General features: G+C 57.8%; 10 protein-coding genes across 10 annotated transcripts; 6 read left to right on the top strand and 4 right to left on the bottom strand.

Annotated features, from left to right (window-relative positions):
* Positions 1 to 27: 27 nt before the first annotated feature.
* Positions 28 to 1,321, top strand: MYCTH_2305265 (uncharacterized protein). The gene is made up of 2 exons (XM_003663331.1): positions 28 to 853; positions 931 to 1,321. The coding sequence occupies exons 1-2, from the start codon at positions 215 to 217 to the stop codon at positions 1,156 to 1,158; spliced, it is 867 nt and encodes a 288-aa protein (XP_003663379.1). The 5' UTR covers positions 28 to 214; the 3' UTR covers positions 1,159 to 1,321.
* MYCTH_2305264 (uncharacterized protein) lies at positions 1,322 to 2,950 on the bottom strand. Its single transcript, XM_003663330.1, has 3 exons — positions 2,731 to 2,950; positions 1,681 to 2,673; positions 1,322 to 1,604 (listed from the first exon to the last, which is right to left on the bottom strand). The coding sequence occupies exons 1-3, from the start codon at positions 2,824 to 2,826 to the stop codon at positions 1,485 to 1,487; spliced, it is 1,209 nt and encodes a 402-aa protein (XP_003663378.1). The 5' UTR covers positions 2,827 to 2,950; the 3' UTR covers positions 1,322 to 1,484.
* A 575-nt stretch (positions 2,951 to 3,525) lies between these two features.
* On the top strand, positions 3,526 to 4,987 carry MYCTH_2305262 (uncharacterized protein). Its single transcript, XM_003663329.1, has 2 exons — positions 3,526 to 4,611; positions 4,681 to 4,987. Exons 1-2 carry the CDS (start codon positions 3,868 to 3,870, stop codon positions 4,807 to 4,809), a joined length of 873 nt encoding a protein of 290 aa, XP_003663377.1. The 5' UTR covers positions 3,526 to 3,867; the 3' UTR covers positions 4,810 to 4,987.
* A 178-nt stretch (positions 4,988 to 5,165) lies between these two features.
* Positions 5,166 to 7,064, bottom strand: MYCTH_101406 (uncharacterized protein; the record flags this gene model as incomplete). The annotated part of the gene is made up of 2 exons (XM_003663328.1): positions 5,166 to 5,702; positions 6,312 to 7,064. 2 exons carry the CDS (start codon positions 7,062 to 7,064, stop codon positions 5,166 to 5,168), a joined length of 1,290 nt encoding a protein of 429 aa, XP_003663376.1.
* A 333-nt stretch (positions 7,065 to 7,397) lies between these two features.
* Positions 7,398 to 8,385, top strand: MYCTH_2139278 (uncharacterized protein; the record flags this gene model as incomplete). The annotated part of the gene is made up of 3 exons (XM_003663327.1): positions 7,398 to 7,956; positions 8,063 to 8,267; positions 8,369 to 8,385. The coding sequence occupies exons 1-3, from the start codon at positions 7,582 to 7,584 to the stop codon at positions 8,383 to 8,385; spliced, it is 597 nt and encodes a 198-aa protein (XP_003663375.1). The 5' UTR covers positions 7,398 to 7,581.
* Positions 8,386 to 8,805: 420 nt separating this feature from the next.
* On the top strand, positions 8,806 to 9,824 carry MYCTH_2305259 (uncharacterized protein). Its single transcript, XM_003663326.1, has 3 exons — positions 8,806 to 9,241; positions 9,390 to 9,469; positions 9,570 to 9,824. Exons 1-3 carry the CDS (start codon positions 8,947 to 8,949, stop codon positions 9,720 to 9,722), a joined length of 528 nt encoding a protein of 175 aa, XP_003663374.1. The 5' UTR covers positions 8,806 to 8,946; the 3' UTR covers positions 9,723 to 9,824.
* An 18-nt stretch (positions 9,825 to 9,842) lies between these two features.
* On the bottom strand, positions 9,843 to 12,212 carry MYCTH_2305258 (uncharacterized protein). The gene is made up of 4 exons (XM_003663325.1): positions 11,926 to 12,212; positions 10,771 to 11,854; positions 10,458 to 10,719; positions 9,843 to 10,357 (listed from the first exon to the last, which is right to left on the bottom strand). Exons 1-4 carry the CDS (start codon positions 11,999 to 12,001, stop codon positions 9,926 to 9,928), a joined length of 1,854 nt encoding a protein of 617 aa, XP_003663373.1. The 5' UTR covers positions 12,002 to 12,212; the 3' UTR covers positions 9,843 to 9,925.
* An 875-nt stretch (positions 12,213 to 13,087) lies between these two features.
* Positions 13,088 to 16,591, top strand: MYCTH_2305251 (uncharacterized protein). Its single transcript, XM_003663324.1, has 6 exons — positions 13,088 to 13,486; positions 13,559 to 13,740; positions 13,820 to 14,161; positions 14,230 to 14,356; positions 14,431 to 16,216; positions 16,352 to 16,591. Exons 1-6 carry the CDS (start codon positions 13,427 to 13,429, stop codon positions 16,579 to 16,581), a joined length of 2,727 nt encoding a protein of 908 aa, XP_003663372.1. The 5' UTR covers positions 13,088 to 13,426; the 3' UTR covers positions 16,582 to 16,591.
* A 1,322-nt stretch (positions 16,592 to 17,913) lies between these two features.
* On the bottom strand, positions 17,914 to 22,326 carry MYCTH_101411 (uncharacterized protein; the record flags this gene model as incomplete). The annotated part of the gene is made up of 8 exons (XM_003663323.1): positions 17,914 to 18,516; positions 18,676 to 19,118; positions 19,774 to 19,965; positions 20,069 to 20,517; positions 20,732 to 20,805; positions 20,866 to 20,962; positions 21,598 to 21,869; positions 22,084 to 22,326. The coding sequence occupies 8 exons, from the start codon at positions 22,324 to 22,326 to the stop codon at positions 17,914 to 17,916; spliced, it is 2,373 nt and encodes a 790-aa protein (XP_003663371.1).
* A 434-nt stretch (positions 22,327 to 22,760) lies between these two features.
* Positions 22,761 to 24,980, top strand: MYCTH_67051 (CCAAT-binding transcription factor subunit AAB-1-like protein). Its single transcript, XM_003663322.1, has 4 exons — positions 22,761 to 22,890; positions 23,251 to 23,530; positions 23,591 to 24,283; positions 24,394 to 24,980. The coding sequence occupies exons 2-4, from the start codon at positions 23,405 to 23,407 to the stop codon at positions 24,400 to 24,402; spliced, it is 828 nt and encodes a 275-aa protein (XP_003663370.1). The 5' UTR covers positions 22,761 to 22,890; positions 23,251 to 23,404; the 3' UTR covers positions 24,403 to 24,980.
* Positions 24,981 to 25,212: the final 232 nt, after the last annotated feature.

Below are 25,212 nucleotides of genomic sequence, written 5' to 3'. Positions count from 1 at the left end.
GGCACCTTTTTGGCCAAAGCTGGGACATGATCAACGACTCTACCGACGCCCGTATCGACTTCGACAACGCCTTCCAACGAGCACTCCATACTACGCGATTCCACCGACAGCTTTAATTTTTTTTTTTTTTTTACCAAACCTTATCAACCATCGGGGACTGCGTCGCAGGGAGCCCAGCAAGTCGTCTTTCTGTCCTCAATCGTCATCAACAACCATGGAAACACCGCAACGACCACCCGCTTCCTCCTCCTCCTCCTCCTCCTCCCCCGCCGCTTCCGCCACTTCTACAACCCCCTCCAGCCAACAACAACAACAACAAGAGCAGCAACAGCAACAACAACAACCGACGAACAGCCGACCCCTCCCGCGCTTCCTTGAAAACGACCCCGCCCGGACCGGGTACGACCCCTCCCTCAAGTGGTGGATCAACTACTTCAAGATCATCACGGGCCAGATCACGCCCGAGGGGATCGAGCACTACCGGGAGGACCGGTACAAGGCGAACGAGGCGCGCGACTGCGCGCGGTGCGAGGCCGACCGCGACTACCTGTTCAAGTACTCGCCCGTGATCCGGTTCCTGCGCGAGAAGGTTGCGGCGCTCAACGGGACGCTGGACGAGACCAACGTGCTCTGCCGGCGCTGCCCCGCGCGCGTGGCCGAGGACGGCCGGGTCGTCCGCCAGGGCGGCGGCTTCAGCCCCGACCACGGCATCCTCATCTGCGCCAACGAGATGCGCGACCGCGGCCACCTCGAGGACACGCTGGCGCACGAGATGGTGCACGCCTGGGACCACCTGCGCTGGAAGGTCGACTGGAGCGGAGGCGGCAATCTGAGGCATGCCGCTTGTACCGAGGTAAGTGTCCAACTTCCTGGGCGGCCTATGGCTATATATATATGGTTCGTGGGCTGACGATGGGGCGATTTTTATAGATCCGAGCGTCGATGCTGAGCGGGGAGTGTCGGTGGACGAGGGAGGCGCTAACACGGGGCAACTGGACGCTCACACAGCAGTTCCAGAACTGCGTGCGAGCGCGGGCCATCCAGTCCGTCATGGCGCGGCCAGCCTGTAGAGACGACGTGCATGCGACCAAGGTGGTGAATGAGGTGTGGGACTCATGTTTCGCAGACAAGAGGCCATTTGAAGAGATATATCGCTGAGGAGAACTTTCAAGAGGGAAGTTATCCCCTCTCTCGTAAATCGTGTAGCAATAATGTAATGTGCCTGTACTATATAACCAGCATCTTGCTCCCCGAGACCAACGTATGCACAATCGACCCGTTGCTGACCTTGCGAGGGACGTAAGAAGAAAATTTGAAACTTCAAAACAAAAGCCGGATAGGCTGCGCTATGCATTGAACTCCGCACCGTGACCCCCTGGTGAACCCAGCCCGACTCCTGAACGCCACTCGCTGACTCCGACACAAAATAACGAGAACAATTTCAATAAAACAACTCATCTCACCCCCGTCATCTTTGCGGTTGGTTATTTCAGGGGCTTTTCCCGATTGGCCGCCCGCTCACCCTTCACGCAGTGCTTGATGATCCAGGGGTGGTTCTGGACCTCTTCGAGGGGAAGCCGCTTCTCCGGATCAAGCACCAGGAGCTGTGTTTCGGTTAGCACGCACCATATGTCGAGAAGGGAAGCGAAGAAGAAAGTAAGTAGGGTAGGAGAACTATACCTTCTTGATGAGATCCTTGGCCTCCTTACTGACCCAGTCAGGAATGGTCATGTCGGCCCTCGCGATGCGCTTGTGCGTCATGATCGGGGTGTCCTCAAACGGCGCCTCGCCGACCAGGAACTCGTACGTCAAGACGCCGAGGCTCCACAGGTCGACCTTCTCGTTGTACCAGTTGTCCTTGCTGCCCGACTTGATCATCTCCGGGGGCAGGTAGTCGAGCGTGCCGCAGAGCGTGTTGCGCCTGTTGTTGGGCGCGTGCACGCTCCAGCCAAAGTCCGAGATCTTGATCTCGCCGTGGATGCCGACCAGGATGTTCTCGGGCTTGATGTCCCGGTGGATGACGTGCTTGCGGTGCAGGTAGCGCAGCGCCGCCGCCATCTGGGCGATGTACTGCGCCGCCTTCCACTCGGGGAACCTCTGCTCGCGCCGCAGGTGCTTGTACAGCTCGCCCTTGCCGGCGTACTCGAGAATGAGGAAGATGCGCTTGCTGTCGTGGAAGTGCCCGTACAGCTTGAGGATGTTGGGGTGCCGCAGGTTGCTCTGGATCTCGATCTCGCGCCGGACCTGCTTCTCGACGCCCGTGCCTTGCTGGAGCTCAGACTTGTAGAGCACCTTGAGCGCGCAGATGAAGCCGGTGGTGCGTTCCCGCGCGAGGTATACGCGCCCAAACTTGCCCTTCCCGAGGGGCCGGCCGATTTCGAACATGCCGAGATGGAACTGCTTAGGGACAAGTGGCTGGTCGACGTAGGTGGCCGTGGAGGGTTGCTCGGACGCAGTCTCCTCCGAGGAGCGAGATGTTGTTAATGAAGTCGACTTCTCCTTCTTGGGCGAGGCGGGGTTGGCGGTCGGGGGCACGGCGCCCTTTCGTTGGGCCGCTTGCGAGGGGAGGTTGACAGTTGCCGTGACCGCGTTGGCGTGCTGCGTCTGCAGCGCAACTTTGAGCAGGGTTTGCCTGGCGGTGCTGTGGGTGAGTTGGCTCGAGGTACCCATCGGCTGCGCTTCGAGTCAGAAAGCGCACAGCACACATTATTGTTTTTATCTGTTACATGCCTTGGTCTTCTGGTATAGCCGAGCATTCTCACCGGGGTCGTTCTCGTCGTTGACCGAGAGCCGGTCGAAGCTGGCCTCCAGAGCTCTCGTCGTCATGATGTTGGTCGAAGCTATTTTCGGAATCGAGGAAAAGGTTAACGCTGGTCGAGATGACAAAAACGGGATTTGACGAGGTTGCGATGGCCCACAGTTGCAGTGTGAGAAACGGAGGAGTTCAAGGATAGGTCGAGTTGAAGGGGGTCAAATTATTTACCTTGCTCCGGGGTTGCCCGTTGCCTAGCAACCGACTAGCTTAGTTGCCCCACTGCACCTCATTCCCTGGCAGCGCCCCGTTCCAAGGTGGGACTCGAATCTACATAGTTAGACTAGGCAGAACCGATCGGGATTGCGATCAGATTGGTCTAGTAGATGCACGATGCACTAGGAGATGGCGGAATGGAGCATGGTGTTATATCATGCGGCTTAGTTAACATTTGCGACTTCAAGCTGATCGCAGAGTGACGAATCGCAAGCTTCGAAACAAAACTTGAGCTTTACTATGATGGTACCGCAAAGCCCTGAGTTTGTCCAGAGAACGATAGCTAATGGGTTATGCTTCTAAAGATCGCTCCAGGTTTGTCCTTCTCTGGAGAAATCGCCGCGTCCGGTCTGGAAAACATGGCTGCAGTTTGTGCGTTGCGATTGCCCGTGGTGCTTCAAAGCGTCCGAGGAGCTCTCTCAACGCTGTGTAGGAAGCTAGGTATTGGGAGAGCTGCCGAGTGATTGCCCCGCTACCCCGCCAAACTTAAAGCTCCCGCCGAAGCCAAGCCCAATGTTCGTCTCGAACCCGAGCTTAACCAACCTTGACGACAACAGCGAAGTTTGACAGCACGGGGAAGATAAGTTAATTCAATTTGGAAGATTTGCGAGGGAGTTTGAACAGTCGCCCGCTTCCGCGAACTTTTCTGCTGCTCTCGAACAAGGGGGAGCTCTCGACCCGCGCCCAATCTCTACGGTGTATATTAACAAGTCAACGCGGTCGCAACAACTGACCGCGGCGTCGTAGCACGCGAGTAGTGAAAAAGTGCAGGCAGGAAAAGAGTATAACCTCCCGGCGTTTTTCTTTCAAGAGAAGAGGAGGAGACAGTCTTTCGAAACATGGACCCCCCAAGCAAACCCCCGGCGCGCTCCCCGTCCCCGACGGCGGACCCGGCAAACCTGGCCGCCGCGACGCGCACGCACACGCAGCCGCCCTTTCGCATCTCGACCCGCAAGCTCCCCATCCTCAAGGCCGGTCCGATCGACGCCATGTCGGCGCGCCTGGGGATCCCGATCCCGGAGATGATCTTTGGCGACAACCTGGTCTCGATCGCGCACCCGGCGTCCGGGTGGCGCATCTCGTTCAGCGCGGAGCCGGCGCTCGACACGGTCGACAAGACGGGCGAGGGCGGCATGCTGCGCGTCGCCTACGCGCGCGAGTGGAGCCGCAGCCGCGAGCAGACGAGCGCCGGCATCTCCGAGGTGGTGCGCCCCTTCGACTGGAGCTACAGCGCCTCCTACCGGGGCGACGAGGTCCCGGCCGCGGACGGCCGCGGCCTGCGGGAGGGGGGCGAGGAGGGAAAGGGCGGGATCCCCGTTGAGCTGCTTAAGAGGAGGGACCCGATCCTGTTCGCGGACGAGGTGGTGCTGTACGAGAGCGAGCTGGACGACAACGGCATCAGCATCATGAGCGTCAAGGTACGCGTGATGGAGCAGCGGATGCTGCTGTTGTGCCGGCTGTACATGCGGCTGGACGGGGTTGTGGTACGGATCCGAGATACTAGGGTGTATGTGGACTTTGAGAAGGAGGTGGTCATTCGGGAGTATACGGCGCGGGAGGACAAGTTCGATAACGTCAAACGAGTAAGCGAACCCTGTCTCTCCCCTGAGGGAAAAAAAAAAAAAAACACGAGCGTGCTGACTCGGCGGCAGAATCTTTACCTGAGTGGCTTGATGCCGGATGCCATCGCCGTCGCTCTGAGGGACTCGAACCAGGTTGCGAACTTGCTGCCGGTCATCGAGCGCTCGTTGGACAGTGTTTGCCTGGCGGCCCAGTCATAGCACTTTTTACCACACTCCAACGAGAAAAGCAAGGGCACGTTAGAAGAGGCAGGCGTTGGGCGTTTTGAAACTTTTATTATACCGGTTTAGACATGAGGCCTGATGGATATGAGCATGACAAAGTTTCGTCGAATACGAATAAAGAGCTCCGGCGTTTGTTTCAGAGCTAATGATGATGCCAACCAAACCCTAGACAAACCGCTGATACAACCCACTGCAAGCGTCTCTGACGACTACCTATCGAACAGCCTCTCCTCGGCGTCAAAAGCAGCAATACAAGAAAAAAAAAGCCCAGCCAACGGATCGTGATAGCACTCGTCCTCAAACCCAAAACAACTCGACACCTGTGTCGACCTTCACCGAGCATCCGGCCCAGGCGATGAACTATGCGTGACCTCCTCGAACGAGAGCTCCCACTTATCTACCTCCTTGAACTTCTTTGCCGCTTTTTGCAGCTCCTCGCCAAGCCGCTCCGCCATCATCCGGGTCGTCTCCTCCTCGGGGAGCGCGTCGTCCTGCTCGTCCTCCCCACCGCCATGTTCGTCCCCGCTCGCAACCACGATCTCGTCCTGGATCTCCTCGTTCTCCTTGTCCTCGTTCGCCGCCCCGTACGTCCTGATGGCGCGCCCCTTGCCGCCGGCGTTGCCGGGTTTGGTGGCCGCCTTCGCCGCCCTGCGGTTGGCGGTCGACCGGCCGAGAGCCATCTGGCCCTTCCTCCTCCGCGCCGCGGCCCGCGAGTCGACGTACGAGACGTCGTCCTCGCCGTTGCTTGCCGCGACGTAGCGGTCGTCGTCCGACGCGTCCGGGTCGAACGGATCGTCGCCGCCAGTCCTGCGGTTTGATTCCTTGTGCCGGCGGCGAGGGAGGAGCGATGTCAAATCGGCCGTGGTAATCTTTGGCGGAGGTGCTGCTTGTTTCCGGGGGGGTCCCTTGGGCGGAGCCACGTAGTGTGGTGAATAAGTCAGCGATGGGGGAGACGAAAGGTCCGAGGAGGAATCCATGAGTTCTGGCGTCTTCAGCGCTCTTGGTGGAGGTTTGCGCGGGTTGTAAGTGCGGTGAGCGAGGGTGTCCAACGGAGGCCACGCAACGGGGCTGTCGCCCTCCGAGGAGCTGCTGAGCGGAGGCGCCATGTCGGGGTCGTCGGCGGCGGCGGCGACGGGCGTGGAAAAGCGCTCGCGCTCCCGGGCGCGGCCTCGCGGCGGGCTCGGAGTGCGCTCGACCTCGACCTCGACCTCGATTGACTGATGAATGATTTCTGGCTCTGGCTCTGGCCCTGGCCCTGGCCCTGGCCCTGGCCCTGGCTCTTCTGCCTCGGGTTCCGCCGCGGGCCGCTTCCCCCTACCATCATGGCTTTCCAGTGATTTGCGCTTTCGTGAGGGCAGAGCTGGCGATTCTGACCCGGGCCCACTCGCTGCAACAAACGAAGCCCGCGTCCGCCTCCTGGTCTTGTCAAGCGGGGTTGACTCGCCGTCCGGGCCAGAATCGTCGCCATCACCAAGCACGCTGGGGTTCCGTGAGGCCTGGGAGGCGACTGATTGAGACCTTGCCCTGCGAGGCTTACGTCCCGTGCCGAGAATGCTGGGCTCGCGCGCTCGACGCTTGAAATTACTGAAATTGAGGGTGGTGCTGATGCTCGGCGTGTTCTGCCCCCTGCTGCTCGGCCGGATCGGGGCGTCATCCCTTCCCGCGACGCTCGACTGCCTAGGTCGACGTTTGAACATGGCAACATTGATCGACGAGGTGTCGGCCGAGCGGTAGCCCGTTCGTGTCTCTTCAAACGAGTTTGCCGTGTCGTCCAAGCTATCGTCGAGGTTGGCAAAGATATCGTCGTCCAGATCAAGCCCCGACGCGTCGGTCAACCGACGTTGCGGCTCAGACACCGACTCCCTTCGACTGTGTTCTATATCTGGGCTGTCGGAGCGGTTTGGCCGGGACGTTGAGGTGAGGTCGTCCAGCCTGTCCATGGCGTCGTCGCGCCTACGTCTTGAGTCCTCCAACGCCTTCGCCTGTTCCGAATTCAGATTCAGATGCTCAGAGGCGCGGGTGCGACGGGAATGCGAGCCAGCCTTGGCGGCTTGGGCGACTCGTTGGTTTATGCGCTCCTTCTCGCGGTCGCTAACATCATAGATATCGCTTCCCGGAACTTCGGCTGGCGCAACCGTGGGCGCCTTTTCCGCGGCTTGACCATCGGGTGCTGGAGAGGGGGCTCTCGTCGGGCGCGTCGCACCAACGCGCGACCGTTTCGGGCGAGGCATTTGTGTATTGCAGCAAGCGGTACCTGCAGCCGGGGAAGAGGTGAAAGTATCAGTTATCTTGTCGCAGGCGCAGGTGACGCGAGAAGAGGGCGGTGCGAAACTGGGAAATCGGTGGTGTGGGGTGAAAGACGCACTTCAGACGCGTCTGACGCGACAACAACTCGGCCAAAGCTCTCCAGGAACGTTTTGGGCCCCACCTGCGCTTGGTTCACTCACTAACAGCGGTGCACGGACCTTGCAGGCACACTGCATCATCGGCAGTGTTCCAATTGATCCTGGCTCAGCTCTCTTTGGTTGGTTCTCGATTCGTCTAACTGGACTTGCAAGGGGCTGATCTGATCGACCGGGCGCTGGGCAAGAAAAGCATTTCGGATTCAAAATGTCCTCGACTGTATGTACACGTACAATGCCTTATTGCCAGTCCCTTTAACATTAGAGGACATAATTCGCGAAGTATGTGGTCGGAATTGCCACTCAAAAATGTCGGACGACGATCCATTTCCCAACTGGATTTGGGATGAAAGACCTCGTCGCTTATGGCAACTCTGGCATGGTCCTTCTCGACAGAGACACCGATACTGTCATTAAAACGCCCCACGGCGAACATACCAGGGAGGCTGTCACCAGAGAACGGCAAATCTACGAGCGCTTTGTCGAACGTGGTGGCCACAAGGGGATTCTCTGTTATCACGGCACGTTCGAATCTGGGATCCGTCTCGAGTATGCTTCCCATGGCAATGTCAGGTCATACCTTGACGACCACTGGGCCAATGAGAAGACGAAAGTTCGATGGGCTGTTCAGCTTGCCGAGGCCCTCGAATTTGTTCACCGATGCGGCGTCATCCATGGAGATGTGAACGGTTTCAACGTGCTGCTGGACAAGCATCTCGACGTCAAGCTGGCTGATTTCGCCGGATCTTCCCTCGACGGCTCTCCACTTCTAATCTGAGTGACTGCGAGCCACGAATAGTTACCCAGGCCCTTTACTCTGCATCGAGGCTGATATATTCGCTCTCGGTTCCACAATCTACGAGTTGATGACGGAAAGCCGGCCGTATGCCGGGCTGACCGAAAAAGTAATATTCGAGAAGTATTCGAAGGGCGAATTTCCCGAAACTGAATCCCTGGGGTTTGCGGGGAGCATCATCAAGAAGTGCTGGCAAGGGGAGTACAAGGAATGCAAAGTAGTTGATGATTTGAAGGGTGAGAGTTGTCTTCCGTCCCAAAGAATTATTGATGACTCAATGCCGACTGAGGTGCCAAAAATCATCTTGGTTCTGAGATGAGGTGCTTGGGGCTTGCAGTACAGTCCTGGACGTGATTACACGCATGGAGTAGATCTCTGGGCTGTGAATTGATTGCAAGGAAGCGAGTATTGTGTGGTGGACATAGGTAGGAATGATGCGCAGTTTTATGATTGCAACGCTCTCCCTCTTGCCTGACGATGATGAGCTTTACCTATCTTGCGGGCCCGCGGGGAAGTGCGCAGGTGCAGACCCGAGTCTTGTATGTACAATACAGTATGTATCCATGGGCTGCTGTCAATGGGTTAATGCAAGAAAACAGTGAACAAAGTTCCCGAATTTAGGCACGAGGGCAAGCTCTTAGTAAAACGTCCCAAGTGGCCGATTACGTCACAACAGCAACCCACGCACCCAAGTCGATCCATCAGCCAGTGGCCAGTGGCATCTACTTGAACGTTTATTAGTAGACCACCAGCCACACACACACACACCCTGCACGAATACGGTATCACCCCAAGACAGCACCCGATTTGCCGTCGTCCTCTGAAGGGAAGACGCAGAAGAAAACAGCAAGACATAAAAAAAAAAAGGAAGAAAATAAATAGCCCATTCCGGAGAAGAAAAGAAGCGTGACAAAAATGGCGACAATCAACCTCGGGCGCACCCTAACCCGGACCGCAATCACCCCGACGACCTCCCCCCTCCTGCGCCGCCTCCGGCTCCGCCGTGCCGCCCTCCCCCTCGGCTTCGGCCTCGGCCTCGGCCTCACCACCGGCCTGGTAGCGGTGCACCACCAGCGGCCGATGCAGTTCGATTCGCTCGCCGTCCCCGTGCCCTCTCAGACCCGGTCCTTGGCGAGTGGCCGCAGCCCCAGGCGGAAGGACCTGCTCGATGCCGAGACGGTCAAGCAGCTCTCCAGTGGAAGCCTCTCTGGTATATATACCCCCCCCCCCTTTTCCAAATTACGAAACTCTTGGTTTCTTTTTTCCAGGTTTTATTTCTTTTCTTACTATTCATTTATTCATTCGTTTCGCCTTTTTTGCGCAGTGTAAGTGAGCTGATTAGTGGGGGGCCGCATCAGGTTTCTTTGCTGGTCTGCTAGTGAGTGTCTTCTCCAAGACGCTGGTGCTGTTGGCGGGTATCGGCATGGTGCTTATCCAGGTACGTTTACTGCAATTTCTATCATTCCATCTCTTCCCTTTAAAACCCACCCAGTCGTGTATTCCTTCCATGACCGTTATTGCTTACCCCAACCACATAGGTCGCGGCTCGCAACGGGATAGACCTCGTGGCAACCCTCAAACTCAAGGAGCGCGCCAGCACGTCGCGCATCCTGGCCATGCTGAATCAGCATACGGCCTTCAAGCTGTCCTTTGCCGTCGCCTTCGCCCTTTCTGCCTTCATGTCTTTCTAAATATTCCACCCCTCCACCCCCACCCCCCTACCGAATAACTCTCTCAATAGAAAATAGAATCAACCAAGCATAGACGGGGAGAAACAAATAGACTGCCCTCATCACAGGCCGATCAATCCTTCCTCATACCGAAGGGGTGCGGGGGGGAACACCGCCCTTTGTTGGACACTAAATATGCCGCTGCTTTAAAAATAAAAAGCTAGTCAAAAAGGCTGCGTCTCCCTCTCCAACCAAGCCCTCGTCAGCGCGTGCTCCTCGCCCTCGAACCTCCCCTTCATCTTCTCCCGGATCTCCTCGTTGCTGCGGTTCAGCCAGGCCTTCTCCTCGGCCGTCAGCAGCGTCTCGTCGATCAGCTTCCGGCAGTAGGGCACCATGGTGACGTGTTCGAACCCGAGGAACGGCTTGTCGCCAAACGAGTGCTCCGTCTTGACCTCGCGCACCAGCGCCAGGTTCTCGATCCGGATGCCGTACGCCCCGTCCTCGTAGAAGCCCGGCTCGATCGACAGCACGTTGCCCGCAGCCAGCGCGGCGTCGGCGTACTGCTTACGCGTCCCGATGCCGATGGGTCCCTCGTGCACGTTGAGGTACGACCCCACGCCGTGGCCCGTCCCGTGGCGGTAATCGAGCCCTTGTTTCTGTGAAGGGGTTAATCTCTTTTTCTTCCTTTCTTCTTTCTTTTTTTTTGTCTTCTCAAAGCGATAGGTTGCCAGGATGGAGGCCATGAGGCTTACTTACCCAGAGGAATTGCCGGGCCAGACAGTCGATTGCGTAACCAGTAGTGCCCTTGGGGAAGACAGCTGTGTCAAGGGCGATGTTGCCCTTCAAGACTAGCGTGTAGGCCTTCCTCTGTTCGTCGGAGGGAGTGCCAAAGTGTAGGGTCCGGGTGACGTCGGTTGTGCCGTCCAGGAACTGCGCCCCCGAATCGCACAGGTAGATGGCGTCCGGGTCGATGGTGGCGCATGTGCCTGGTTCCGGCTTGTAATGAATGATGGCGGCGCTGGAAAGCGTTAGCGAAGTACAGATTCGGGGTTTGGATTCGGGAACTCACTTTGGTCCTGTGGACGAGATGGTGTCGAAGGAAAGACCGACAAAATCCTTCTGCTTCTTGCGGAACGCTTCGAGCTGGTCGGCAGCAGCCACCTCGTCGATGACTGCTTTCTTGTTGACAAGCTGGTCTTCCAGCCAGGCAAAGAACTCAATCAAGGCGGCACCGTCCCGGATGTGGCACTGCCTCATGCCTTCCAGCTCGGTCTCATTCTTGACCGCCTTGGCATCGGCGACCGGGCTCCTGACCTCCTCAACGTACTTGTCGCCCCCCAGGGCCAGCTTCAACGCCCATGAACCCTTGTTGGACACAAAGTACTTCCTTGGCGGTTCAGATGTCTCCTGAGCCTTGGCGGCATTGGCCAGAGCCTTGACATCCTCAAAAAGGGCACCGTACGGCTTGACCGAGACCTTGTTCTGGTCGAGATAGCTCCGGCACTCGTCGTTGAGCTTGGACTCGTCCACGTATAGCGTCGCCGAATCCCCTGTCACGATCGCGTATGAGAAGAAGACGGGGTTGTAGGGGATATCGCTGCCGCGGAGGTTGAAGAGCCAGGCGATCTCGTCCAGCATCGACAGGACAAAGGCAGCAGCCTTCTTCTTGTCCAGCTCCTTGCGCAATTCGGCCAGCTTGGTGGCCGCGGCCTTGCCCGCGTACTTCTCGGGGAGGAGCACGACGGGGTTATTGGGGCGGGCGGGCCTGTCGTCACCCCAGACTGCGTCGACCAAGTTCTCGCTGACCGCCTTCAGCCCGGCGCCGCCGCTCTTCTTGACGCTCTCGTCGAGCTTCTCGGCGACGGAGCTCGAGATCAGGGACGGGTCCACGCCGACCGTCTTGCCGCCGGCAGACTCCTCGGCCGCCCACTCCTGCCACGTCGGAACATCCTGCAGGCCTGTCTTGAGGAGCTGCCAGTTGCTGTCCAGCTGCTTGCTGGCCTGGTTGAAATAGCGCCCGTCGGTGGCGAGGGCGGCCTTGTCGAGGGTGACCACGGCAGTGCCCGCCGAGCCTGTGAACCCGGAGATGAAGGCGCGCCGGGCGTCGCATGCGGCGATGTACTCGGAGGCATGGCTGTCTTCGGACGGGACGACTGTGCGGAAGGTTCCTTTGTCAGACACCATGGCCCGGAGAGGACGGGCTAGAAGAAGCGCGGCAAATTACCATAGACGTCCACCCCCTTCTGCTTCATCAAGGACCGTAGGCGGGCCAGGCGGGCCGTGGTGTTGACCGTCTCCATCTCTTCAACAGACAGCGCTCCCGTGCTTTGAGTGTGAAGTCCTCTCTTTGTGCGAAATAATTCTGCGATAGCCGAAGCTGGCTGATAAGGTAGTGGCGGCCGTGGATGGAGGGCAGGAGGGGCTCGTAGTAATGAGGATATAGTCGAGCTACGCCTCGCCCATAGATGCCGCATGGGGTTACCTAGAAGTGAAGATGCTCGAACTAGCCCGTGTCAGGCCTGCCCAATGAGCCCCGCGGCGGAGTAGGGACGGTACGTACCTATATTAAGGCACTTTACGTCGGACTGGCGAGCGAAAAGAGAAGGTGGGCACGACAGTCGGGCTCCGGGTAGCGAATATTCGAGGTTGAGGTGCAGCTGTAGCAAGGTCGGCAGTGGGACCCCGCTTCTGCCCGCTGTTGGTCTCTGTCGCGCTACAAGTGGGGAGCTGGCGTGCATCACCACCTCTAGCTCTTTCTTTTCCCCGAGAGAGAGAGCGCCTGATTGAACTGGCCGTGAGCTCCTTTTGGTGGGGTAGCAAACGCAGATATGAGGTTCAGATTGCCCGTCTCGTGGTGCACATACACTATAATCTATATGTACTGGTATACTGGGTGTGTAGACATGTAAGTTTTGTAATATATATACATACCGAGCGTCGAAGAGAAAGAAAGACTTGTTACGATAGTTATGCTTGACAATGGAAGCCCAAAGAACGGCACGGTTGTGGAAAACTGCATGAACACACGCGACACTCCAGTACACGCCGAGCCCACTTTCACCCTGCGACCGCGTTGGTGGGGTCAGGATCCTTGGGCGCACAGCAGCCCCCGCAGGTCGGGGGCATCAAGCCAGTGCTTTACTCCCGGCGGCCTGTGGGTGTTACTCGCGCGAGTAATTGTACATACATACATACGAAGTACTACGTAGCCACATAGGGTGCTCGGGGTTCCACAATGAGACTGAAAGGCGTACGGGAGTGGTGCCTGATAACTAACCACAGGTAGGAGCCAAAGATCAGGCACTTGTTGTAATAATCCCTGTATTCCATACACTACCCTACTGTATGTATGTACATACAGTACAGCGCCTTGCGTCGGACGGTTCAGCAGCTTGTCCCGCCAAGCCCCAGCGCAACCACAAAGTAGGGCGCGGAAGCCTCCGTGACGTCGTGAAAGAGCACGCGGCGACTTCGCGCACTCAGAAAGGGGAACGCGGGATGAAAACCGCCAAAAAAGGGAACATCCAAAATTTAGAGAGAGCGATTCAAACTGAAGAAAAAGTTTACAAACAGCCACCTCGCGAAATGAGATCCATATCTCAAGAGTGACGCTTGCGTTGCGGGAATCGTGGTTTGCAGGCGATCGTTTGCTTTGGTCTCAAGCGAGGGGCCCTCTTTTAACGTCGGGAAAAAAAGAGAAAAAGAAAAAAAAAAAAATCGACAAAATGAGCGACGGCCCAATGGAGCAACTGCCCCTACCAACCAGCCTCGCGGAGGTCGAAGCAGTAAGTCGGATGCATCTATCGTTGACATGAAAAAGAAGAACGTTGCGAGACGAAGCTGACGCAAGATGATAGTTGATTCGCGCACTCTATCAACCGAACTCTCCCGAGACCATCTCCAAGATCCAGGAGGTGCTTCACCGTTTGCAGCGGTCTCCTGAGGGATGGCAGCTGGCCCAGAGCCTGATCGCCCACCGCGAGGACAACATCAGGTTCTATGCCGCCCTGACGCTCATCATCAAGCTCAACCGAGATAGGTACGCATGCACACTGTCACCTCTGATGGACAGCGGAGACGGGGGAGTGAAACCCCGGAAAGAGCTGACCGGTTGACAGTTCGGGCCTGAGCGAAGACGATGCAAAGACTCTCCTCGAGAACATCATCAGCTGGACGATCCAGTCGCTCGTCGACGGAGCAGGCAGCTTCGTCGTAAAGAAGCTCTGCACCGCGCTCGTCACTTTCTTCATGCACTTCTCCCACTTGTGGCCCAACTGCATCCGCCACTTCATCCACTGCCTGGACCTTGGCCGGGGCGCTCCCGTGCACAGCCTGGACGACGCCCTCCCGACAGATATCCTCGTCAGCAAGCTGGACCGCCACAAGCTGAGGCTGGCGATATGGCTCGCTACCTCGTTGGTCGAAGAGGTCGGCAAGACCGACATGAGCGCTCCGAAATTGTGAGCATCATAGTTCGCCCCTGTCTCTGTCTCGGCACGTCACGTAGCTAGCTGACCAAGAGCACAAGCATCCAAGTACATGGCCGTCTGGTCAAGAACGGGCCCGACGTCGTCTGCCTGCTCGCCCGCGGATTCTCCCCGCCCGAGGACAATCCCAACCTGAAAACGCAGGGAGAGGCTCTCGGTTGTTTCCAGGTGAGCCGAAAGCCCGCTAGGAAGAAAGAGTGCTCCTCTTCGATACGGCTGGACTAACTAACCGTCACCGGCAGGCCTGGATTCTGTATGCGCAGCGAGCATCCCCGAACCCAGACTTGGTAGCGCCCCTGAGACAGCTCGTCGGTCCTGCCATCAACTGCTTCGCCGATCCGGACCTCTTCCAAGCGACTGCCGAGCTGTTCAGTGACGCGCTCGGAAATTATTCAACCTTCTTCACCGACGAGCACTACGCCACGCTTGCCGCCCTTTTCGAGAGTCCCTGGGCGGCCGAACAGTATCAGCGGTTGATCCACGGGAACCACCAAGAGGATGGGATCTCGTTTGGTCTCGTCCTCCTGGCCTACGGAGACGCCAAGGTGCAGGATCTCATGCGCAGCACCGACAGCCGCTCCCAGAGGTTCCTGGAGAGCCTGAGCGGGCTTCTCGCCACCGACGGCTACCTCGTCGGCGAGGACTCCATCTTTGTTCCCGCGCTTGAGTTCTGGTCTACATTTATCGAGACCATGATCGACTCCACGTACTCGGACGAGGATGAGGCACAGGCTTGGAAGCCCTACGCCGAGCAGCATCTCAAAACTGTCGTGATGAACTGCTGGCGCAAGATTCAGTGGCCCCCGGCCGAAACATTCGCCGAGTGGGACTCGACCGAGCGCATCGCTTTTGGGGATGCCAGAAAGGACGTCACCGACATGCTGCAGTCTGTCTTCACGCTCGAAGGCATGAGCCTCGTCTCTTTCTTCGTCAACCTCTTCCTCCAAGCGCTCGCTGCGCGGTCCTGGGCCGAGATTGAAGCATCGGCCTTTTGCCTCGGCGCCCTGTCCGATTGCATCTCGGACGATGCCAATTTCGATCAGGAGCTCAGCAAGGTCTTTGCCTCCCCATTCTTCGACCTTCTCGGCCAGGCCCAAGGTCCGATCCCTCTGCGCCTCCGCCAGACCGGGCTGGCGCTGATCGAGCGGTACTGCGAATACTTTGAGCGCAATGCCCAGTACCTACCCGACGCTCTCAACCTCCTCTTCGCGGCCCTCGGCGACTCCGTCCTCGGAGGGCCGTCCGCCAAGTCCATCTCTACGCTGTGCTCGTCATGCCGCTCCATCCTGACCGGCGAGGCCGGCGCTTTCATCAACCACTACCAGACCATCCGCAGCAGCCAGGTGCTCGACTCGTTGGCCGAGGAGCGGATCGTCCTCGCCATTGCCTCCATCATCCAGGCCGTCAAGGACGAGAACCAGAGGCTGGGCATGTTTGAGGAGCTCTCCGGCGTTCTCAAAAAGGACTTTGAGCTCGCAGTCCAGCTCAGAGCGAACCCGGGTCTGCTAAACCTTCAGCACCCAGATTTCCTGAGAGGCCTCGATCCGCCGAACCCGCAGTCTGCGCCCCCGGCGGAGGAGATCGCTCTGCAGATCGCCCTCCGGTCCATGAGGTGTCTTGCCAGCATCGCCAAGGGCATGCAGGACGTCAAGGAGCACCCGGTGGACCTGGACAGCGAGCCACGGCCGCTTGATCCCAACAGCGGGCTCGCCCGCTTGCAGGAGAACATGATGCGGGTCATGGTAGAGGTCCAGCGCGTGTTCAGTACCAGCGGGGAGGTGGTCGAGATCATCTGCAACATCTTCCGCGCCGGTTTCTCCGAGACCGAGCCGGGGCCGTTCGTCTTCCCGCCCGACGCGGTCACGGATTACTTTACGCAGCAGCGGTACGAGACGCCGCGGGTGGGCACGCTGCTAAGCACGGCTTGTTCCTTCGTCGGCAGCTTATACCGTGGACCGAAGGCCTACGTCCCAGCGCAGCTCGCGCGGCTCCTGCCGTGGGTCATCTCCATTCTCCAGGCGTTGCCAGGTATGTCCGCCCCGGCGTAACCCCGTTCGTTTTTTTTTTTTTTTTTTTTTTTTTTTTTTTTTTTTTTTAAGTCAGGCGCAGAGAGCTGATCCGGTATTCGCTTTTTCTCTTCTGCCTTCCCACCTTGCTTCGCAGAGCCCGAAGCCGACACTGAAATCTCGGTCAACGGCATAAACTTTGTCGACAAGGTCATCTCCAAATACCCGGACGTCCTCTTCCACCCCCACCACGCCCCGCTCCTCGAGTTCTTCTTCCTCTTCTCCATCAAGGTCCTCGACGGCAACGAGCCCCTTCCAAAGGCGGCAGCATCCGAGTTCTGGGTGAGCAGCCAACGAACCCGAGCCCTGCTCTTTCTCCCCTCCTGAATGAAGCCCCTTTACACACGTTACTAACATTGATAATAACTAAGGCAAACTTCATCCCCCTGACACAGACCCTCCCTCCCACCTCCAGCACGCCCTCCGCGGACGTCGTCGACCTGAAACAGACCATCGCCACGGCCATGACCCACCTCGGCCCGCTCGTCGCCCGGTCGCTGGTGCGCAACATCGGCGGCCACGCCGCCCGCTCCGAGCTGGACAGGCTCTGCGAGCCGCTCAAGAAGCTGGTCAGCAACTGCGTCGGCGCGCAGGAGTGGCTGCACGCCGCGCTGTTTGAGGGCCACGATCGAGCCGACGGTAGCGGCGGCGGCGGCGGTGGCGGTGGTGGTAACGGCGATGGTGGTAATGGCGGTTCCGGCGCGGGCGGCGGGTGCTTCCCGGGGGCGGAGAGGGTCGGGCCCGAGGAGAGGATGGCGTTTTTGCGGAAGGTCATTGCGTAAGTCGCTTTTTTTTATTTTATCATCATTGTTTCTCTTGCTATCTTGTGCTCTCACCCCTCCCGTCTTCATCGCCTCATGCTTTGCGGCGACTCTAGAGAAGAGAGAGAGAGAGAGAGAGAGAGAAATGGAGATGAGCACGCTAACACGGGAGTGATCCTCTACGCGTAGATTGCGAGGAGCGAGAACGACAAACCAGGTGGTGCGGGAGTTTTGGATGGCCTGTCGCGGCGCCAATTTTGCGTATGTCTCTTAGAGGGAGGGTCAGTCGATCGGCGGCGGGGAGGGAGTAGTGGTAGGGTGGCCCTCGGAAGGGGAGAGGAGGCCACACGAGAGCAGTCGCTGGATCGGGCTGTGGTGTGAGTGGTTTCATGATTTGGCGATCGGGAAGGGGAGCAGGTGCGTGTTGTAGAACCATCTTACCTGCTTTATATGGCCACTTGAGCGTGACGTGTGGTGTGGTGACTGCGTGACGAAGGTGTAGCCGTGCCGTTTGTGAGGAGAGACGCTGGCCAGGAATGACAAATGTGAAGCCCTCCACCCCCCCCCCTTTCCCCCCCTTCCCAGAGTCCCTGGTTTTTTTCTTCCTCTGTATGTCTTCTGTTTTCGAAATCGTTTTAGTCCCCCAATATATTCTCTTTCTTTTGTTTCTCAGCTTTACGCCTCTGGCCTTAGACGTTTGTACGGTTCCTGACACAGGGACAATGGAGTCACACACAGAAATACTACGGAACTAAGCATAAGAATGCAGGGCATCCAAAATATCTAGAATTTCTACTGTTATACACTGGTTCCATACTATACAGAATTGACTCCTTCTCGAGTCTATCATACACTTGTTGTACATGTGATATATATGCAGTACACAGGACCGCCACCTTCAGACACCCAGCCCGATGGCTCTCTTTACGTGGCCCATGGTGGTTCTTGCGGTGGCCCTCGCCGCAGCGGTACCCTGGAAGGCAACTTCCTTCAGTTTCTCCTGGTCAGACATGTACTGGCGGTAGCGCTCGCGGATCTCGGCCAGCTCGTCGCTGACGACCTGGGCCACCACCTGCTTCAGCTCGGCGATCTTGTAGCCTTCCATTTGCTCGCCCAGCCGCGCTGGGGCGCGGCCCTGGGGGTCGAAGCTGGACAGGATCTCGATCAGGTTGGCCACGCCGGGCCGGTTGGCCGGGTCGTACGTGACCTTGTCGGTGGAATCGGTCACGGCGTGCCTGATCTTCTTGGCGATCTCCTCGGGCGTGTCGGTGATGAGGATGCGCGACTTTGGCGAGGGGTCGGACTTGGACATCTTCTGGAGCGGGTTGGAGAGGGACATGATGCGCCTGGCTGGGGAGATCAGGGTCTCGGGCTGCACCAGACAGTTCGTCTTGTACGTGTGGTTGAAGTTGGACACGCACTCGCGCGCGAACTCGAGGTGCTGGCGCTGGTCCTCGCCCACGGGGACGTGGGTGGCGCGATACAGCAAGATATCGGCCGCCTGGAGGATGGGGTACGAGAAGAGGCCGTGCTTCAGCGACTTCCTCGCCTTGGGGTCGTCGAGGGAGGCATTGTCGCCCAGTTGCATCTTGCTCTACGGCGCCGCGTTAGCCCATGAAGTGCGCCCCCGAGTCTTCTCCCCGAGAGAATCATCGCTCACCTTCCACTGGGTCATACGCGAGAGATATCCCATCGACGCGGTGCAGCTCAGAATCCACTGCAGCTCCGCGTGCTCGCCCACGGACGACTGGAAGAAGATGGCGGCCCGGTTCGGGTTGAGCCCGGTGGCGAGCAAGCTGGCCATCATCTTCAGCCTGTTCTCAAACAGTTCCTCTCGCGGCCGTGGAATGGTGAGGGCGTGCAGGTCAACGATGGAAAAGAACAGTTTTGTGTCGGGCTCGGCCGTGTCTTGCAGGCGCTTCCACTCGCGCATGGCCCCGAGATAGTTGCCAAGGTGAGGGACGCCGGTCGGCTGGATGCCCGAAAATATGATTTTGCCGCCTTTCTCAGACGGCGTGCTACTCGGCTTCTGAGAAGCCTTGGCCACGACGGACCCGGCCTCATCCTCGGCGACGGTGTTGGACGAGGGCGATTGTGATGATTCTGGTGCTACCACTGGCGCGGCCGTCTGCCCGCCCACGTTTTCTCTTTTCTTAAATGGGTCCTCATCCGTTCGGGATGAGGACGCAAAATGCCGGGCGGTTACCGTCGTTGTTGCTGTTGTTGTGCTGGTGGTGGTGGTGATGGTAGTCATCGTCTTCTCAATTCCTTTGGTGTGTTTCGCTGGTTGCAGCAGCGGGCGGCTTGGCGCACTCACCAGCTGCTGCCAGACACTGCGCCCGGCCCTGCAGCTGTGGTACATTGCAATTGGGAAACAGGGATGATCGGGAGTTTTGTCAAGGCGTCTGTCTAATTGAGCGCTTGTGTGGCCAAGGAAACCGGTCATTGAACCGTTGCGAGTCCGTGGTATGAGCGAGACGGAAAGTTCGCGTGAAAATTTCCCGAAACATTACAGCAGCACGAAAGACGAAAAAGCCCAAGCGAAGAGCACCACCTATAACACTTATATGGCCGCCACATCACGCTCGAGGGATGGAATTAACCTTTTTTTTTTATGCGACAGTCGTGTTTGGCACCAGATCATGATGTATTATTGATTGGACATGTACAGTACAGATCAGTCAATCCCTGGGGAGGATACAGCTCTGAAATATTGATACACTCTGCGAGAACCTTGACGATCATTCTCTTTAGCGACCACCCGAGATCCGTCTCCTCTCCTTGGCCAGGAGCTCCTCGATCTCTTCCGGCGCAGGGAGCTGCTCGCGGGGACCTTCGTCCTTGCCCTTCTTGAACTCTGGCCGCCGGTCCACGTAGCTCAGGTACTCCCACTTGCCCTCCATCTCCTTCTCCACCTCCTCCAAATTCTTGTCCATCTCCTTGCCGACGTCTGCAATCGGATCGATTAGCAACCACAACTCGCCCCCACCAAAAAAACACACACACACACACACAGAGGGAAGAAAGAAATTCCTGATAGGAATATAACGTACCCAGCTTGCTGAACTCCCAAATGTTTGCCTTCATACCGATCCCATAATAGGCATGCTTCTGCAGGAACGCCAGCCAGAGCTGGACCGTCTCCGGGTGGCCGTCCTTGATCTGGATCAGGCGGCGCAGCGTGATGCGCTCAAAGTTCTCCTGGCTCTTCTTGAAGATGAAGGTCGACTTGGGCACCGTCCAGCGCTCGACCATGCGCGGCAGCGGCACGGGCCCGTAGGCGGGCAGGCCGGCGTAGTAGGCCGCGCGCAGGGCAAAGTCGCAGAAGAACTCGAGGTTGCGCACCGAGTAGGAGCGCAGCTGCAGGTTGCACGTCGGCACGCCGTACTCGGCCTCGCGCCGGAGCGGCTTCAGGTAGAGCGCCTCCAGCGCGCGCGGCATGCGGGAGATCCGGGGCTTGTCGGAGTTGTTCGGCGCATCGGCCGGCTCGGCAGCGCTGGCGCTGTTGTTCCGTGATACGTTAGCGATCGCCCGCGTGTGGTTTGGGTTTCAGGGGGCTGACGCCGGGATCGGATGGGTCGGGGTAGGAGGGGTTTTCGGGGCTGGGTTGGCTGACCTCGACTGCTTTGCGGCATCAGATCCTTCTCTGTCGATTCTGCTGTTAGCAACTCGAATTATAAAAAAAAAAAGAAAAATAGGCAGCATGATCGACTCACACCGAAGCATAGCTACGAAGCTGTGTCGAGGCTCGCGGGATGGCGACCGCGGCCGGTCGAGCAGTCGCGAGGGGCTGTCATTGTCACTAGGTCAGATGCCTTTCGCCCTATCAATGTGCATACAACGAGCTTACCAGTTTACCCTGGGCAAGGGGCCGTAATGGCCGTATTAACCGCGGCGCGTTCATCTCTGCGTGACCCTCGACGATGGTGGATGTCGAGTGCAACAACCTCACGGTTCAGCCGAGTTTTTGGCGCGAAATTGACCAGGGTTCTTATCGATAGGATGACCACCGGCAAATGACTGAACAGAAAAACACAACAAAGCCGAATGTACCTAGACGCAGGATCGCACAACTGGTCAAACGTGCATTCACCATTCGGCTCGACGTTTATTATTATTCTTGCATGCCATAATGGCATTTCTGGCCTGACACTGACTATCTTCCGGTATTTCAAGCCCGTCCTGGTCTATGGTCCATATGTTCTCCCACAGCTAGACGTATGCTTGTATGGAATACACGGGCATCTTGGCTTTGCCGGTATAATCTGCCCAAGTTCAAGAGCAAGGGGATCATGATGACCCGACCGGAAGGGAGCATCAGAATCGTGAAGGTCGATCCATAGCACAGGCCTCCGACTCGTGAGCGGCGCAGCGCGTGAGCCCAGCATGGCCAATGCCGCGCAGCATGTTTCCTTCGCTTGGCCCGATGGGAAGTCTTGGTGGATGGTTCCGCAGGTACGAGAACCCCTCCATCGCTCATCCGTTGCGCTTCCTGCGGCCAGCAACCAGCTTCTTGTAATATTCCTTCCTTCCGCTCCTCTTCTTCTCCTGGATCTCCTGGTATTTGCTCTTGAGCTTGCCAACATTGTCGTGAGCCAGGATTTCCTCCACAATGGTCCGCTTCCTCTCCTTGCGCGTAAGACGGTTGTTCATGCCGTCTGTCGCGCCAGCGATGATCGTCCCTACTTGGCTATATTCGGGCACCAAGTCTCTCCGGGTATCCTTCTTAAAGAACTGCTTGCCCATGGCGGCCACGTCACGCATCCTCAGCACCTGAAGATCGCGCTTCAGCTCGGGTGTGAGATTGGTACGAGGCATGTTAAACCAGTCGGCGCCTAGCGTGTCTTTTGGTCCCTGTTGTCGGTCAGCACCCTAGATCGACGATGTGAAGGGCGTTCAACAAGAAGTGGAAGACAGCTCGCCGTCAGAGTAACTATGAACTATAGGAAATCATTGTGGTGCAAGCTTGAGTCCCATGACGGGATCTTGCTAGCGTCATACGATTTGGGATTTGTTTTCATCATGAGACAAGACAGGGCAGGAAGTAGAAGCGAAATATCGCGCGTACCTTCTTCTTCTCAGCTAGCTGGGGAACCCTGACCGACAGCTTCTCGGACTTCTTTTCCGGGACTGTTGTCTGTTCCCCAGTGATTGGTGGGCGAGGCACCGCGAGGCTTGCTGCTGTCTTTGCGGCCGGCGCGGCCGGCGCGGCAGCCGCGGCGTCTACACTGGCATTCCCAGAAAGCCGGGCCTCGGCTTCCGAAAGAAGGCGGTCGATCTCTTCATCTGGAAGGCCGAGATCGGGACCCATGTTGCCTGATGCGTTACAGCTCTCGGTTCGAGAAGCTGTACTCCTGGGAATTTTTGGGAGAGTTTTCAAGAGACGGATACGAGGTGAAGCTGCAAGAATAGGCAAGAAAAAAAAAATCCCCAAAGAGCAGAAATCGTAGGTGGGGCTCTCGGCTCGCAGCCTCAACTTCCCCGATTTTGCTTGAAGCGGACCAGACCCTTGCCATACCCGGGGCTGGTCCATGCGCCCGGCAAGGAGAAACAATGATGCCCGGAGCCCAACTCGCCGGCCCACCATGCACGCTTGATTGGCTGAAATTCCGTCATAAGGTAGGGCAACTTGAGGCTGGAGAGGTGCCAGCTGTCCAGCGGCTGGGGCAACTTCGAGAAATAGCCATAAAGGCGGCCAATCCCCCGCACGCATTCTCTGCTGGAGGGTTAGAACCTGCGCCACACCTGCTGTCCGCCCACGCTGATGCCCAACTCTCCGAAGCTGGCTGACCGCTTGCACAAATCACATCTTCCCCGATCTCCAGGTGCTCGACGTTTCTCCCCAAATCCCGTGTCGTGAGAGTGACTTTGTACAGTACGTTCATCCCGCTTTTATTCTGTTAGCATCTTCCCTCCGCCGCTGCGGCAGTTCTCGAGCTTCATTATTTTAGCTTCACCCAATCCGCGAACCTGGTTCTCGCCAATCATCTCCTACGACTCGCAACGAGAGCTGAGTGGCTCGCGTCCGCAAGTCAGGCGAGTCCCCGTCGTTCAAACACCCCTTTGAACTCCACCCATTCGCTCCCCTTCCCAAGGCGCGCCACCCAATCATCACTTCCGTCCAATCAACGGGTCATTGAGGGGAAGGCTGATTGCGACGGTATGGTGGGCAAGGCGCGGCGACAAGTCGCGAAGTAAACAAATGCACGCGCTAACAGGGCATGAGGTCATACAGTCGCGGACTGCCGAAACCCAGTGCATCGCAAAAAAGGCGCAGAAACCAATATCAATTCAGGCGACATCCGAATAGTACAGAATTCCTGTCGCGCGCGTGAACGGGGACCCAGAACGCATTGCGGACCGGCATTCGACAGGAACAAGGACACGCCATGGATCCGAACTCGTCCTCGTCGCAGCACGGCCAGCATGGCCAGCACGGCCAGCACAGCCAGCAGACCCGGCAGATGCCCGTTTACGACCTCAGCCTGGGCGGTCACTACGGAGCCAGCGCAGCGGTAAGTTCCGTTTCTCACCCGAGACCGCGAATTTACTGAACGCTGACATGATGGCGCTAGATCTCTGCGCAAGGCTTCGCGCCGTCCGAGCTGTACACAGGAACATGGGCAAATGTGCACCAAGGCCTGACGGGCCACTACAAGGACGTCCTTACGGCGTACTGGCAGCACACCATCAACCACCTCGAGAGTGATACGCACGACTACAAAATGCACCAATTGCCGCTCGCGCGGATCAAGAAGGTCATGAAGGCAGACCCCGAGGTCAAGATGATCTCTGCAGAGGCCCCAATCCTGTTCGCCAAGGGCTGCGACATCTTCATCACCGAGCTCACCATGCGGGCCTGGATCCATGCCGAGGAGAATAAGCGACGCACTCTCCAGCGGAGCGACATCGCCTCGGCGCTGGCCAAGTCGGACATGTTTGACTTCCTTATCGACATCGTGCCGCGCGAGGAAGCTTCCTCCCACGCCAAGCGGACGAGCAACCAAGCAGCGGCCGCCGCGCAAAACGCTGCCCCGCAGCCGCAGATCCCTGGGGTCGGGGCCCCGAACCACACCGGGCAGCATCCCATGGCTGCACCGGACTACACCCTTGGAGGCCACAACATGGGCCCCCAAGCCGATTACCGACAGCCCCAAACGATGTATCCCGGTGAAGTACAGACGGGAGCGCCCACGTATGGTCAGCCTCAAGCCCAGATGTACAACGTGGATGACATGTACACGTACGGGACGATGCCTCCTCAGCAGGTATGTTGAGCACCTAGCACGACTACTCCGCCTCTCAATCAGTCAATCAATCGATCAATCCTCTGCGCAGCCCTCCCCGAGAGATGAATTAGGGCTAACCGGACTAGTAGGGAGCCTAGGGGGCAGATCAGCTGGGAAATCAACCCGCGGCGGGCATGAGGGCCGAGGGCCAGGCGGCTCTGAAGCCTCAGTCTCAGGCTGGACACGAGTCCGCCACAAGACCCTCAGATCACACAGGGGTCAGGTCGGCAATCGAGCCCGAACCAGTCCAAGCAAAACGTGAACCCAAAACCTTCCCTTACTAACAACCCCGAGCTCATCCGGGGCAATGATATGGCGACATCAGGACTGTCTCGTCCGGATATCACGGGGTCCGTCCGGACCTTCGGATATGGTCGGAACCCCCCTTCTGCGAACCTCCCGAACTCTTCTGTGAGTGTCTCGGGCTCCTCTGAGCCCTCGAACGGCATGGAGAACGTCTGCTTCCAACGCTAAGGACCTGTCTGGACTGGTGCGGAACCACCCAGTCGAATCGCAAACAGCCAAACCGCACACCCGAACTATGTGACGGCGCGCGCCGTGGTTACATTCCGTGGCACTTGGAGTCTGGGCAGGGCAGAATGCGGGGCTGGTGGGATTCTACATAAGTGTTCTGCGGGGAGTGCACTAACAACAAAGAGAAGGGGGGGGGGGGGGGGTGCCTTGCTCATCCGATCAAAGAATGCAGAATTAACTATTACTGGGGTGCTAGCTAGCTCGCAGAGCACACGGGCCACTCCATTGAAACCTGGACGTGTAGCGGAGCGTCTTTCCTATTTTTATGTTGTCGATCGATTGCTTTCTAGTCAAATATAATATAGTACGGAGTACGGGGTACGGTTTTGAGAGCATCGTCCTGACTTTGCGGTCCCGTAGTGGCCGCGGGCAAA

This window comes from Thermothelomyces thermophilus, chromosome 3 (assembly GCF_000226095.1).
Source record: "Thermothelomyces thermophilus ATCC 42464 chromosome 3, complete sequence".
Taxonomy (NCBI): Eukaryota; Fungi; Ascomycota; class Sordariomycetes; order Sordariales; family Chaetomiaceae; genus Thermothelomyces; species Thermothelomyces thermophilus.
The sequence above is the reverse complement of the archived record's forward strand: the minus strand, read 5'-3'. Positions and strand labels throughout refer to the sequence as shown.